A 14,844-nucleotide genomic window follows, 5' to 3' on the forward strand; every position below is an offset into this window, starting at 1 on the left:
GGCTGTCCACTTTTATTGTGCAATTCTCAAGCTAAACTGGATCAATAACCTAAAACTACGATACTAGATTACACCTTTTCATAGCTGGCTCTATAACATCCATCCGAATTTGGGTCAGTCTATCCGCACCCCGTTGTTATGCTCTTCGAAACACCTCGAACGCTTGCCTTTTGACCCAGCAACGCCTCCAAGTTTGGGGCGTTCATGAAGAAATCAGACACTAGCAACCATTTTTCCTCCTATAGTGTCTTATGAAAGTTAAAACCAGCAGAATTGTTAACAAGAAGGCCCGTGACATTGCTTAACCGGAATGTTTTAGTTTTTGGTCTTCAAACACAGTTCAAGATTTGGCAGCATATGCTTGCATAACCAAACATAGTTCTTATAGGATAACATAAATGGCAATGCAATTAGTGAATAGGAAACATAAACTATTAAAATACGAAAAGGGTGCAAGTAACCAAACTACAAGGTCATATATTTCCATGTAATCATCCAAAAAGGAACAAATTTCTCCAGGTTAAAAACTACAAAATGTACAAAAAAAAAAAGAAAGGGGTAAAAAAGCACTGACGGTTCCAAAGGCCAGCATTTGCATAGGATGGTATGAACAACACCTTGCAAGCAAAATCTCTATGGCATAACTGCAAATCCAATGTCATAACAAATATCTGTATGATGATGTATTGGTGTCAAACAGGGCCTGAACTTGTTCTTCGCAGCTGATACTTCGGCTCTGGTGGTGGCACAGTTGTTAATGCTTTCTCCATCTCCTGCAAATATATCAGTAAGATTATAAAGTTATAACACCCAAAGAGAAAGTTGTAAATAATTGCAACTCATCTTGTAACAGCATTGCCCAGAATTCAAATTCACATTGATTTCAATTCCACCCACGAAATAAAATCTGATGTAGAAGCTACTTGTTACAAGTTGACTCTCATTCTGATGTGTCTAGTGAGGCTAAGCATACAAAACGCAAGAAACTATGCACAGCACTCCACTTGTAATTTGCTCAACCAAGTACGTATGCCGGTATGCTAATACTGTGCATTAACTGTTACCTAATCAAAATTGTCGACACTATGCTATGCTATGCATTAGCTTTCATTCTCCACAGTGCACTCCACTCTGATGTGCCTATTGCTGCCTCTATTCAAGGTAACAAGCATCATACTTCTATGCGTAAATAAATTCACAAAAACCACAAAGTCCAATACAAACTTTCAACTTCAATGTCCAGGTTAGGCATATCATTGCAAAGGTATCTAATGCCATACCATATCAATTAATTCCACCAGCAAATTTTACAATACAATATACAAAACAACTTGAGAGCAATTATGACAGGAAATAATAGTAATGGATTGACTTTTGGAAAACATTGACCTGTTGTCAGAAAATGATTGAAGTATGTTCAATTTTGGTCATGTACATTCCAACTCTAGTTCCAATCTCAAGATGAAGAAAAATGTTTGAATGATTTAGGGCCTTCACGAACTCAAATACCACTTCTAAGTAGTCATACTACCTACCATAAAAATAACAAAAGCTATTACTTTTTCATAGGTCTCCAGTGGATATTATTACTTGAGACTTCAACACAGGACTTTTATAGTAGTGGCCTAATTTCCTTCGAAGTGAATATGACTAGCTAGCAATTGTAGCAATAAAATTATCCTGTACATAAAAGGGTCCAATCTCATTGATTTCTATATGTCAATGGCCAACATCATTAAATTAAATGTTAAATCCCCACATCATTACTTCCAGACATGGAAACTTTTGAGCCTTCTATGGCTAAATCAACAATTTATAATTAGATTAGGAGTGGCGCATAAGCAATTCACTCGATTTGCTATTTGTTGTGCACAGCATATGCAACACAAGGGCCAAAGAAGCAGAACAAAATAATCATATCTACATCTATTAATGAATATCACAAATAAAAAATGAACTCAGACTGAAACTCAGACTAGGCAGCAGCTTGGCCAAGCTCAGGCAAGGGTCACGAGGTCAGGTATCAACGGGTTCAACCAGTTAGACCAAGGTCAAATAACCGGAGAAAAGGAAGATGTTGCAACATCATATATATTTTTATATGTAAAACAAAAAAAATACAGAAAATTACCCTCATTGGTGACTTTATAAATAATACAAAGGATTCAGTAAAAAAATTGAAGAAATTAAGGCCAGAAATGTAACTTGGAAAATGTTTATGGCTCTATTTACAGTTTCTCAAAACATTAGGGATCAAAATAGAAGAGTAAGATTGTAAGGAACATCAAAAGTTACTACTAAATAATGAAACCTAAATCTTTGTAAGCGGTCAGCGTCTATTTCTCTGCACGCTGACATCGTACCTTCTTCCTTGTAGTTTCTTTATTTCATCAAAATCACACACACATGCACAAACACACAGAGGTGTGAAACCCTCTCTCTCTTGTTTATTGTCTTCTCCTCTTTTATTTATTTATTTATTTCTCTTTCTCTTAGTTCATCTTAGAGTTTTTAAGGCTTGAACTAGCATGAGTGGCTTTTGAGATGGAGTCAGACTTGGAGAAGGTGGAGATGATGACAAGCACCGGTGTCTGGCAATGTGCGGACAATGGAATCAGGCCAAGAAAAAAAAAAACAAAACTTCAGCAAGAAAAAAAAAATTACAAAGGGGGACAGAAACCCAATTTTTTTATTGGTTCCCAGTTCAACCACGAATTTGACTGGGTCTTTTCCCCCACTGAGTTTTAGTATTAACTCGGACAGGAGACCCAGCAGGTTCCTGGTTCAATCAGTCAAACTGGCAGCTCCAGTCTGAGTTCAATAATACTGCCTCCACTACAACACGGTTTAATGGAAAGCCATAGTAAGCACATCTAGGACATACGCCAATGCCCCACTGGGCCTTAAAGTGCATAGCCACATTAAGTTGGACAGTTATGAAATGCAACTAACCTTTTAGGTTCATAATAACAACTGAAAGAAAACGTATCATAAAGAAGCATAAATAAGAAAAAGGACAAAGCAGCATATATGATCAATATATCCAAATGCATATGCAAGACACGTGTTATAAAGCATAACCTCCATCAATAACGGTCAATCAATCAATATCCATGCTCAGTTCACATCTAAGTAAAAGAGATTCTATGAATAAAATGTATAACTTGCACTCTGTTGGAGGTAGGTGCTACAAGCCATACCGCACTTAAAATGTTATCAACAAATTTACTAAATAGGTGTATGACACTAAGCTTCTCAGATTGCTCCGGTAATGCTGTATTCAGTTAAGTAGTAAGCAGTAAAATAAAACAGTTGGCACAAAAACTAACTCAGTTAAAATGACTACACTAGGAGAAGTGAGATCCCAACCTTCATCGAAAGGGTCAAGGTTTGCAAAACCTCAAATAGAGGCCATCATCCAACACCAAACAAAAAGCATCAGAGCAATTATAATTTCTCAAGAAATCACTCGCAATCCAAGGTTCATTTTCATAGTAGCTATGAAGGAACATTGTTGAAGCAACTCTAGATTATTAACACCTAAAATTAATCCTGTACCTTAATCTCAATAAAAGATATTTGAGTCGTACGTATCTCTGTCACTAGATCAGCCAAATCAATCCATTACTAAATACTACTCCCTCTGTCCCAAAAATTGGGACTTTTTTGGGAACTGCACTTTTTATGTACTGTAGCTAGTGGGGCTCAAGTTTTCAGTTTCTTCCGGTCTTGCCCTTAGTTGAACATATGGACTTGCTGATGGGATGTCCTTTCTACAATGAACAATTTCTGCAACCCACAGAAGTCACAGTAATAGATGACTGAGATGATGTGCCATGGTGGACCAATACAATTGCTTAGTGTAATTTGAAGAATCCTGTCATTACTAATTGAAGGGTGTAAATGGAAATTAGTTAATGAAACTGGTTTGATTCAATTGTGACTCAAATTTTGGGATAGTGAAAAAGTGAAACTATAACATTAACAATGGGACGGGGGGAATATGTCCAAATTAGAATACAGAAGAAATGGTTAAAAAAATGCCAACATTAGAAAAACCTAACCAAAGACAGCACCAAACCAACACGAAAGTAGATCATAGTAAACCTACCAATTTGTTTAAGTGCCTTTACCTTTTAACATATACCTTTTCAAGCAAATCCATATAATGGCAGGGTAGAATGACATTTCTCGAAGATGCTGCGAACTTGGAACAAAGAGATTCTTACACAAATCAAAGGATCCACTTAGAAGTTGCATATTCTACCCAGCTATCAACATAGCACAAAACATGGGAGAGTTCAAGAGTTCTTACATACAATATTTTTGCGCGCACGCACGTGTGTGTGTGTATAGAGGAAGGGGACGTAGTACTAATAGCCACTCCAAAGAACAAAAAATGATTTCTACCAGCTATTGCACTCTAAGAGTTTTAGATATTTGGGATGCAGCCAACAAATGAGTCAAGGAAATCCAAGATTCAAGGATTTCCAGAATTTTGCTTAATCCAAAGATACAAAGCATTCTTTGGGAGTTGGGTTGAGTCTTAAAAAGGATTATTACTTTCCATTCAAGTACACAATTAATTTAAAGAATCCTCAGATCTTCTGAACAAAAGTTGTTAGGTGCATTCTAATAATTTAGCTTGTCACAGAAATTTTTGGTTTTGGCAAGTAGTTTTTGAGTTTTCATTCTTGAGTGAATAAGGAATCCTTTCTAATTAGGAATAGCCTTGTTCATATTCTAGTTAAGTAGCAAATCCTTGTAATAGGATTTGATTCAGGGCTATACAAAGACTGTAATGCATTAATAAAATCAGCAGACACATTATCTTCTTCAGGTTGTGTAATGCCTAAAGGTTCCTAGGAATGATTCCTAGAGTTTCCTAATTCTGTTCTTCATCTCAGATTCTAAGCAGTTTTCTTTTGTTTTCTATTCTAATTTTATTTGATCTCCATTCCTGCAATAATTTCCTATAATAGTGTGATTTAGTGCAAGTACTAAGTCTACAAAACATCTATCACAATTCACACGGTGCTTGGCCTAAAAAGCTTTGGTGCTGCTCAATTTGTTTCCATTTCCCAAACACAGAATTACCCGTACAATTTCCAAAAACTCCCCAATTCATGCATCAACAAGAATTTAGACATTATGAGCCAATATCTCGCAGAAACTGATTAGACCATGATGTATTTAAAGAGTGAAATCGGTAAAAATAATTTCTGTCCGAAATTATCATATAAGATTCTCCACCCGAAGGCAGCAAGGATTGAAAATCAGACTACAGAACATCAATAAGTTGTATTTAGTACTATAAACCATACCCTCTGCCTCTTAAGCCTTTCATTCTCCTCTTCAAGGCGTGTAACCTTGTTCTCCAGCTCATGTGTATATGCCTGTCCATGAACAGAATCATACTATAGCCATCGAATATTTTCAACTTAGAGAATTACACATTTGAATAGGTTTAAACATCACCTGTTTTCTTGCTCGTGAACGTGCTGCAGATTCCCGGTTCTTGATCATCCTCTTCTGTCTCCTTTCAACAGTCTTTTGTATCACATCACCAGAACCAACCCTCCTCCTTCCTGGTGTTTGTGTATCAGAGAGAGTGCCCATCAAAGTGGAGGGGGACATGGTCATTTGAGTTTCAGGATATGCAGAATCCATCATAGGATTTGAACCAATTGTAAGCTGCGGTTGAACTGGATGGCCAGGCATAAAAACAGGCATAATGTTCTGCTGCTGCTGCTGCTGAGGTGGTGGTGACTGATGAATTGAAGGGATCTGATAATGTGTCCACTGAGATTGTGGTGGAACATTCTGTTGTTGAAGTACAACAGCATCAACCCCTAAACTTGAACCAGAATTCTTTGATGGAGTTGGTTCAGCAACCACTCCTGCCTTAACCAAGAAATCCTCCAGTGTTATTTCACCAAGAGTAATTTGTCTTTCCTGAGCTTTCCTCTCATAATTGTGTTTCTGTCCTTGTTGAATATCTTGCCAGACCTCATCCACAGTCTTCTTGCTCAGATCCCTAGACAATGTAAGGCTTGATTGGCGATTTAAAGCCAAAGGTAGCTGGCCATGCTGATGTACCCCATAATCAACACCTCCAGTTCCTTGGTTAGCCTCAGCAGTCCAGACAGTCTTAAGAAGCTCATCAAGGTTCATGCTGCTTAATGGTTTCCCCAAATCCCCTAAGTGGTGCTGAACCTCATCAAGAGTGAGACTGTATAAAGATCCTTGCCTTGCCAATGAGCTTGACTTGGGCTCATGGATTTGAGTTCCACCAACAGTACTCTTACCAACACCCCCTTGAGATCCCATTACCTCAGTTCTTATCTATCAGCCTTTCTAAATATACTTCAATCAAGTATTTGGTAAGGCTTGGTAGTGGATCCCACACAGCCTTACTCAACAGCAATTCACGTTCTTATTTCCAAAATGGAAAGCTCAATGATGCCAATTGTCACATCTATGCCCAATTAGAGATGAAAAAGTCAGAAAAGACTCTTTCAACTTCACGTCAATGAAAACATACTTCCCTGACCCCCTTAAAAAGAATAAACAAATGGATAATAGCATACAAAAGAAAACCATGCACTTGGGGACAGCTAACCTATAAACTAGAACAAGTGTAAGATACAGAAGATGCATATCGATCAACAATTCAGAATTCAAAAGAACCTGTCAAGAGAAAGAATCGCAATAATCATTCAGCTTGCATACTTCTCCACAGGTACATCATTATCCACAAAGCTATACAAACCTCAGGCACCATGCTGCAGGAGAAAACATGCATCAATTTCACTGAAAAGAACAGAATCATTCTATCTGCATATGCATGAGGCTGTGGGAAATGCAAAAGACTTATCCCTATTTCTGATCATAAAAGTGATGCTAATGCATTTCAAAACTAAACTATTGCACTCCTACTATGCATCTTGCACATAGAACACATTTTAGTTTAATTATCGTCAAAAATACAAATGGTGAAGACAAATGCCAGGAAGATTTGAAAAATAATTGAAGATAAGAAACCTAAATTTGGAAAGACCAATTTGATGCTGATATAGATTTATTTTACTTCTTAGGCGGCATTTGCTGTAGGCTGATTCAGTAACTTATGCACAAGCTTCACCACTGGGCTGCATCTGTAGTAAAGCATATTTTGGCTTCATACTCGCCTGATGGTAAGATTATAGAGTAATGTCCGTATGCTTCACTGTAGACAACAGCCAGAGTAATGCATATTTTAGCTTCTTTGTAGCTAAATCCAGCTGAAAAGCTGCATTCATGAGCAGCCATATGCAGTCAATACTCTCAAATTTCTAATAAGCAAATTTTAGTTGGACTTACAAGTTTATGCCCCAATAAATTGGCTACATCTGGTTTTATTGAGCCAGAGCTTCGGAGATAAAGAATTTTTTCACTTTTAAGAAGTAAACCCTTACTTTTTTAATGTCTGACCCCCCAGAGGGGGGGGGGGACACCATAAGGTATTTATTATCTGCATCCTATAATCAGCACATAAAATTAGCAGCTAAAAAAACTCTTACAGCCCTGAGATGTGCCACAGTACTTGTGAGTAGGTTAGTTTTGTAACTGAAACTATAAAGCCCTGGTAATGTCCATTTTCTATCATACTATTTAAAAAAAACAGGAAGATTTGTGATAAGGGAGACAGAAGAGTTGAAAATTGATAATAAGGCATAACTTTTACCCAGTTTCTAAAAAGGGAAGAAGATACTGAGTATGTAGCACCTGGACCCAAGCCCTTGTGAACATTAAATTGCAACTCTTTGAAAAGACTATTCAAGATAGGAATTTCCCTTTGTGGAAATTAAATAATTTAGATGTCGTCCTATTATGCAGAGGATTACCTCCCTTTTTCTTTTTAAACATTTGTGCAATGATTAAGAATCAAAGTTTTCCTCGTCTTTTTCCTTGCCTCTAATACTATTACAACCATCCAATTTGCAGCCAATAGACTTCGCTGATTGCAAACAGGAATCTTCCTCATTCCCTTTCTTTCAGAGCATCATATCCTTTTGGATATTGCTTAACTTAGATATCTACCCACAACACCACTATAAACTGATTGGTGCCACACTAAAAGACGGAGAGAAAAATAATTTGAGGGGATTAAAAGTAAAAATATTGCTTCTTGTGATACTTAAGAAGATTAAAATGCTAGAGGGATGTGATCTTTAACAAGGAAATGTCATCGCATCACCCAAATTCATACTTAAAATTCTCTTAGACTAGTTTGTTACCCTGAAATATGCAGAGGATTTGCATGCAACTACATAAGTGTATGCATTTAAATGTCCATAACAGCAGGAGAAACATGAAATTTCTACAAAAGACATCCAGTAACCATCACAACACCTGTATCGTGACAAGATGGTTGAACCAATTTTGACACTATATTTTAGGACCAAGCCCTTGTGATGAGTAGGTATCGAAATTAGAAAATAACCTTAAGTGAATCAATCAAAGTCTATATTTTGAACCATTCGGAATAAAGTATGATAAAACTCAAGGAAATCATACCGAGAAAGATAGTATACTATATTTCACGGAATAACCTAAGGTGTTTAAATGGATTTGATTTCAAAAAGGAATTTTAAATGACTGTCGATTTCAAAGCCTCATTAAACAGATCACTTTCTTTGGGAAACTTCAAAAAAATTTGAGAAAAGAATTTGAAATCCATCAGCTAAACAAAGATTATTGAAGGAATTGAGTAAAAACTGTTCTAAACTTTTGGTTTCAATCCGCAAATATAAATAAATATCATTGGGGACAAAATAAGCACATTAAGCCTTGAATGAAAATTAAATTACTATACAATCCCTAAACTATGTCAAATTTTCAAAGAATTGTAAGATAAGGAGGGGTGGCACTGTGGCATCTAGGGATGGCAATGGGGCCACTTTCCCACGAGTACTCCCCCCTCCCTGAGGGCACAATGAATAAGAGGACTCCCCTGCCCCATTGAGCCACTTCACATAATATGGTAACAATATAAATGTTTTGTCCTATAACATGTTCAATTGAGCATTCGCAAGTAAATTCCCAAAAAGTAGGGTTTTCTAAAATCACTTCCGAAAAGGTGGTGTTCTTTAAACTTCTTCCCAAAGGGTCAAAAAAGCACTCAGTAAATGCATTGTTTCCTCAAACAACGCATTCACAGAATGCGCTCTTTTATTTGGCTAGGCATTTTTTCCCTAAAAAACACATTCACTAAATGCGTTGTTTAAAAGATGTATTCAGTGAATGCGTTATTTCAGAGCCCTCACTATTTGAGAAGTCTTTTTGAAAAATACCACTATTTGAGAATTTACTCGAGCATTCGTGGATGCAAAGTTCATTAGATGGTTGCAGAAAAAGCTATAGAAATCGCCGATAATATAAGCTCTAGAGCATTTCTTAGTGAGGATATGTTATTTACAGCACTAGCATCATCATCAACTAGCAACTAGAATTAATTGGAGTTTGAATTGATAACTTAGCAGGCTATTGTGGGAGGTCCAAGCCACATTGTCAAGGGAATATTCAGATGCAGCATTTTGTATGCCAACCGGGTCTGAGTAAGTTAAAAATAAATAAAAATAAAAAATGAATCTCTACTTGCTCCTAACTTACACTTTTTAAAAGGGATGTAATGAAACTTTCAGCAAAACAAGAATTTCATTCAAGCAAATCAATAAAAAAGGATCCTCCTCAACTTTAAGAAATCATTGTCTACAAGTATCCCCCAGCTGCGTTGCCATTCCTGATGGCATCACCACCATGCACCACATTTGGCCACCACTTCATGACGTAATTTTCAATGAGAAACTATAACGAAATGGTAATTATTTGCATTCCAATTTGGGCCATCATTTAACGAAGTAAACTAACCACATTTGAAGAGTTGCTATCAATTGCACTGTGGCCTTAAACTAGTCCCGTTCAATGGCTTAGCTAACTGCCCATTTTTTTCCTAGGTGGCAATAAATTGAACAGTTTTCATCCAAGCCAGTTTTAGGGGCCATGCAGCCTGGACAACTGTTCAACTAGTGTTTTTTCATATTTGATTGGGTAGGCCAGACTATGTCTTAATTCCACGCGCGTTACTTTGAGAAGTTGTACCATATTTGCAAATTTGCTATTCAAGTCAATATGGAAAAGACAACTACGACCTTTTAGCAGTAGCCATATCAATTACAGTTGTCTCCACTAGCATAGTCAGGTCAGAATGCAGACAAACTTGAAGCTACTTTGAATTTGCCAACTGACAATAATTAGCATTATCACCTATGCCGCAATTCGCAAACAAGTACAAACTGAACGCAAAGCACTCATGTGTTCAATAATGTATCCAATATAGGTTTTTAGCCAAAAGAATGATAACTCCAAAAACAAAAATATGTTTAATCTGTGTTTTTATTTGTTCTAAAAATTTCCACAGGCAAAATTAGCTTTCCCAAAATTTAAACAATCAATATACTGAAGCAATTAAGAGATGCACCAATATATCCTTTAAAAGTCCTAATTCTGTTTTAGGTGTTGCACACTGGTAACTTCACTCGCAAATATGAATATCCCATTTATTTTTTTTAACAATTAAAACTCTATAATAGGAGATCTTCAATGTCCAGTTGTCAGCAGTTGTAGCAATAGGCCTCATCTCTCCCAGACAAGAGAAGCTATTGTTAATAAAATTCCTCAAACACAAGAATTTCTATCAAGATGATATCCTCAAAAATACAAGTCAACGAAAATTATTCCACAAAATCTGATTGAGCACAAGAATTGAACCACAGATTTAGATCAAAACCTACTTTGACAACACAAAAGCAGTTGACGACATAGGGAGGAATTATTTTCTCTTTGACGTAATTATTTAATTTCCAGACTATGAATCCACATATTTTGGAAACTGCCATTACCTTTTCGTCACAGGGATTAAAGCACTGAATCTTTAATTAGGTTGCACTTGATTGTCCCATACATGATCTGACATTTCAGTTACATACTCCTCTCCTGACCAGCATATAATCATTAATGTTATTTCAGCATAACCTAACAAATGCACGGCTCTCCAAAAGGAATGAATTGCTTGGAAATTATGGATACAAAGCAGTCCAATGCAGAAGGCAAAATAAATAATTCAGCAAACCAAGCCTATAGGTCTTACAAGCAATCCAACTCAGAATTCCAGAAGAATGGTAAAAAGGGATACATCAAGCAGATTATATACTGTGATTTGTAAGAAAGAGAAGCTTTCGGCAAAGAGAGCATATGTAGTCCTAAATAATAATAAGGCAGAATGTCAACTATTTACTGCACTTCTAGTTTCTACTGATTTATGTCCATACGAATACTTTATCGTGTAAATGTAGTAATCAATATGTACATAAATGAATACAAATGCCCTTTATTCCTAACAGTTCAAAATTGAGCCAGCTTTACAAATGAAGGTTTCAAGTGTGCCCTTAGTTCTCCCCATACTGAAAGCCAAACCACATAAGTGTAAAATCAGACTATAAAAATGCGGAATGCAAAACCAAACCTCAGCCCAAAATAGATTTCAATAAAAAAAAAAATTCAACAGAAGTGTCAAGCAGCGTATAAAGAAACACAGGCAAACATGCAAAACCAAAATTAAATCCAAAAAAAGAAAAGTTTATTTAAAAAAAAAAAAAAAACTCCATGCAACTAAAGTGGGGACAAAAAGAGTCCCGAAATAAACGAATTGGACGAAAAATATGACGAAATCCATAACAGCATTATCCCAACAAAGCAAACGGATCAATACATAGCTACTCAAATTTGTTAACTAGCAAAGGGGATTTCCAGAAATGCCTAAAAAATCCCATAAAAAGAAAAGCTAAGATCTAAGCTAAAAGAATGACACTAAACAAAACCATCCCATTGCATGTCCTCCAACCCTTGTGCAAAACCCAAACAAAAAAAAAAAGATCATCAGTGAAATTAAAAATCAAAGTGAAACTAAAAGGCTGCATGAATAACAGAATTCGATAAGTAAATGAGGCACAAAAGAGAAGAAAGAATTATAAAAATTAATGAAAATGGAATATACCTGAGCTTTTGGTTGATGAAGAAGAATGAAGAAGAGGTTTTCAATGGGGAGTTGTGAAAAAATGAGCCGGCACGAGAGAAGAAAGAACAGGGGAAAATTGGGAAATTCTCTGCACTTTTTATTACCCCACGTGATAAAGTACAAGGAAAGGCGGGCCGTCCGATTGATAATTCCACGCGCGCCTGAGTGGGGAGTGGAGTATTATGAAAAAACAAAATGGTTAATTTCACTTTGCACCCTTTAACCATACCTAATTTTTTACTCTCTGTTTTGTAACATTTATGTTTGCTGTTTTTATGTTTTTGTTTGTAGATTTCACTTTGCACCCTTTAAACATACCTAATTTCACTTTTTGTTTGCCTTGTTTTTAAAAGGCCAAAATTGTTGTTTTTAGCTATTTAAAAAACAATTAAAATAGAAAATCAATAAATGAATGTTTTAAATTGTTTTCATTTCATGTTCACTCAATTACCATCGTATATCCCACCTAAATTTCTCAACCTACTTAACTCAATACCACCTAGTTCGGCTCAACTCGACCTAGTCCGACTCAGCCTTTCTCGGCTTTAAAACTTATGATTGGTTCTTAATTGGGTTTCAACAAGTCTTTATCCAACACAAGAAATATATATATATATATATATCTCTCTTTTTTTACCCCAAATTTGAAGCACTCAAGCTCACACATGTAAGATTGCATCTCAACGCATTTTTCTAACAAGCTGAAATTGGGTTAGCTTCAAATTTCTTGAAAAATTGTATATGTTTAAAAATTCAAAATGTTTACTAATGTATTACAACTAAAAAAAATACTAGATTTATGTACTTTAATTATGTATTGCTCAATTACAAGAACAATGCTTTGAGATAAACAAATAAACAATTAGTTTATACATTCTTACTTGTTTTGAACACGTACAAATATTAAACATATGAAATATTTAATTTGATATTGTTATTTGGGTTAGACACAGTTTAAATTGAAATTAACTTGGTCAAGACAAATCCATAATTATGCGCTAACTTTAATATTATGCTAAATTTAAACCTCATTAATCATTTTATCTCGTACAACAATGATAATGTCTAATCAAATATAGTTGTATTCTTTTGTTTAAAAAAATAATGTTATGAATCAAACACATTTATGTTTTGTTTTTACTTAAAAATAGAACAAGTGTTCTATTTCGTTCATAGCAAAGAACAGAACAGCCAGTAAGTTATGCATTGAGTTCCTAAACTATTAAGATCATCTCATTTAAGTACAATTGTTAATGGATGAAAATTAGTCATTTGAGCAGCATGTTGCAACGGCATAGAAGAAAATCAAATTAAATCATAACAAAAAAAATTCAAAATTAGAGTAAAAAAAGGATTTTGTGGATCTAAAGTGAAAATTAGGGTATAATTTAATAATAGTGTAAACGAGTCTAATTATACCGAATAACCTATCTTTTAAAGTTGTTTGATTATTTTAACAAGTTTAGAATTGTGTTCAATTTTGGTTTTTTTTTTGTCAAGCCTAACTCAAATAAATTTTTACCACATCGAGCTTGAATCTTGTTTGAGTAGCTTGTTATTTTTATAAATTTTAGTTTTATGCTAATTGATTGAAGCCTGAACCAAGTTTAACATTTTACAAAATAAAAAATGATGTTCAATATTGGTTTGATTAATTTGCAAACCAAACGCGAATGAGTTCTTACTTATCCAAACTTGATTTGAGTCTCAAGTGCTTTGGTTCTTCTTTCAATGCTATAATTTAGGAATTAAATATCTCAACTTAAAGCTTAGACATCAAAGCAAGAATCAAGACATGCTTTAAGAATTAAAGCGTCTTACTTTAGAATTTAGGTACCAAAATAACAATTAGCATATAGTTAAAGGGTACAAAATGAAACTAACCCAAAACAAAATGCTGCCTAGTGCGCGTGCCTGCGTGACGCTGAGGTGTTGAGCGCTGATCAAAAGCCATAACTTAGAGGGGCGCCGGTGGGGGGCAACCGGGCAGGGCGTCAAAAGATAAAATGATTTAATACTACATGTTGATAGTTAATTAAATAAAAGGAAAAAAGAAAAGTTAATTAAAATTAGGGTTAATTACATTTACCTCCCTTGAGGTTTGACAAATAACAAATTACTCTCCCACGCTAAGTTTGTTAGTTATATGGAACGAAAATAGCCAAAAGTCTGAACAACCCTTATTGATTTCCATCAATTTTTAAAGACATAAAAATAGAAATATGTACTTACTATTTTAGCCTTTAGGCGGGAAACAATATAGACAGAGACTTTATCACTTCAACCCCCACAATCCCAACATCAGTTTCCCATAAAGATATGGTATGTTATGGGCAATTTCTTTTTTTTTAACTTTCACATATTTAATGTATGTTAAATACAAAATATACTAGTTTTCCTTTGGGCGCTATTTAACCAATTTTTCCCATAAAGAACTGGTATGTTTCACATAAAGAGTTAGTACAAAACATACTACAAAACCTGCTAGTTTTCCATAAAGAGCTGGTATGTTATGCGCTATTTAACCAATTTTTCATATTTAAGACTCAAATTTTCAAATACGTTATTTTAATTTTCGTAAATTTGTTTAAATATGAAAAATTGGTTAAATAGCGCATTAAATACGAAACCTGCCAGTTTCCCATAAAGAGCTGGTATGTTATGGGCAATTTCTTTTGTTTTTTTTTTTTAACTTTCACATATTTAATTTATGTTAAATACAAAAT

At 35.1% G+C, this 14,844-nt stretch overlaps 1 protein-coding gene across 3 annotated transcripts; it reads right to left on the reverse strand.

Annotated features, from left to right (window-relative positions):
- Positions 1–451: 451 nt before the first annotated feature.
- On the reverse strand, positions 452–12,185 carry LOC113775304 (ABSCISIC ACID-INSENSITIVE 5-like protein 2). Of its 3 annotated transcripts, XM_027320121.1 has the most exons (7): positions 12,098–12,185; positions 10,944–11,037; positions 7,091–7,228; positions 6,691–6,785; positions 5,479–6,478; positions 5,325–5,396; positions 452–773 (listed from the first exon to the last, which is right to left on the reverse strand). In XM_027320121.1, the coding sequence occupies exons 5-7, from the start codon at positions 6,328–6,330 to the stop codon at positions 693–695; spliced, it is 1,005 nt and encodes a 334-aa protein (XP_027175922.1). In that variant the 5' UTR covers positions 6,331–6,478; positions 6,691–6,785; positions 7,091–7,228; positions 10,944–11,037; positions 12,098–12,185; the 3' UTR covers positions 452–692. The 3 variants fall into 3 exon arrangements, with proteins under 3 accessions (XP_027175922.1, XP_027175921.1, XP_027175924.1); XM_027320120.1 differs by lacking the exon at positions 7,091–7,228; XM_027320123.1 differs by lacking the exons at positions 7,091–7,228; positions 10,944–11,037.
- Positions 12,186–14,844: the final 2,659 nt, after the last annotated feature.

This window comes from Coffea eugenioides, chromosome 6 (assembly GCF_003713205.1).
Source record: "Coffea eugenioides isolate CCC68of chromosome 6, Ceug_1.0, whole genome shotgun sequence".
NCBI lineage: Eukaryota > Viridiplantae > Streptophyta > Magnoliopsida > Gentianales > Rubiaceae > Coffea > Coffea eugenioides.